The sequence below is a fragment of the Mesitornis unicolor genome, unplaced genomic scaffold (genome assembly GCF_000695765.1).
Source record: "Mesitornis unicolor isolate BGI_N332 unplaced genomic scaffold, ASM69576v1 scaffold39408, whole genome shotgun sequence".
NCBI lineage: Eukaryota > Metazoa > Chordata > Aves > Mesitornithiformes > Mesitornithidae > Mesitornis > Mesitornis unicolor.
In genome coordinates, this window is record NW_010203189.1 from 3,523 (window position 1) to 4,729 (window position 1,207).

Consider the following 1,207-nt stretch of genomic DNA (forward strand, 5'->3'; position numbering starts at 1 on the left):
TGCGGGGGGGGGGAGCCGCACTGGCTGGCTGGGATGACAAGGCGCAGCGTCACAGGTGCTCTGCCCACTGCTGCCCCATCGCTCCCTGCTCCCAGGTCCTGTGAGAGATGCAGCCTTGGACCCTCAGGAGCCCACAGGTGTAGGAGTAGCCGGTGGGGGTGTGAAGGGGCTACCTACCTCCTCCAGCTTGAAGGCGATCATGGAGACAGCGCGGAAGACGGCATTGGTGGAGCCGGTGATGGTGGTGATGCGCTCGGGGCAGGACCCCTCTGAGATGGTGATGCGTGCACTGCTCTGGGGACGGTGTCGCACCCCGTCAGGGACATCATGGGCCCTGTACTCCGTGTCCCTCTCCCGGGGGTGGCCTCAATACCTGCAGACCTGGGCCTTCCCCCTCCCACCCGCTCTAGGCAGCCTTCCCTGGGGTGCAGCCTTGTCACCCCTGGGTCCTGGGAATGAGGGGGCCGAGGCTGGGCACGTGGGGGCCACCAGGTGCAGGCAGGACAGGCAGCAGGGCCTGGCAGCCCCCCAGCACACCCTTACCTGCTCTCGTATCCTCTTAACAGTCTCTCCTTTCTGTCGGGAGAGGAACAGGGCAGGTGGTGAGGTCCAGGGGAGCCCAGGGCTGGCAGTGCCCCAGACCCCAAATCTTACCTTGCCAATGATGCTGCCGATCTCCTGCAAAGGCAGAGACAAGGGTGGCCCCGTCAGCAGGCAGCTCCCTGCCTGCCACATCCCCACCCCTGCCCACAACCTGGCTACAGGCAACAGGCAGACCCTGCACCACGGCCACTGGGTGGATTGCTGGTGGCACTGGGGGATGGGAACAGGCCCCTCCCTGGCGTAGGATGAGGGAAAAAAATCCTCCTGAGGATGCGGTTCCCAGGCGGATTGGGAGCAGGAGAGGAAAATGTCGTGTAGCAAGGAGCTGGTGCTCCAGCATGGTCCCACCCTGGGCATTGCTGACACCCCCCAAGCAGCATCAAGCCCCCTCACCATTACCTTGCCATGCATAAGCATGCGGAGGGTCAGGGTGATGCTGAGCTCCGTCTCCTCGGGGCTGCTGCCCACACCGCTGGCTCTGTCTGGCGATGCCATGGCGGGAGGGTGAGCTGAGCCTGTGGGACATGATGGTCTCCAGAAAGGGGAGAGGCCCCAAATAACACACCCCCCCACCCAAATCTGCAACCTGAAAAGCACCATGGCT

The 1,207-nt window shown here is 64.0% G+C and overlaps 1 protein-coding gene across 1 annotated transcript in view; it reads right to left on the reverse strand.

Moving 5' to 3' along the window:
* PCBP4 (poly(rC) binding protein 4) overlaps nucleotides 1-1,098 on the reverse strand; it is a gene marked incomplete at its 3' end in the record, with an annotated part of 3,770 nt that extends 2,672 nt beyond the window's left edge. The window contains 5 exon segments of the mRNA XM_010190632.1: nucleotides 22-98; nucleotides 178-294; nucleotides 544-576; nucleotides 655-678; nucleotides 1,003-1,098. Coding sequence (XP_010188934.1) covers nucleotides 22-98; nucleotides 178-294; nucleotides 544-576; nucleotides 655-678; nucleotides 1,003-1,098 — 347 coding nt within the window.
* Nucleotides 1,099-1,207: the final 109 nt, after the last annotated feature.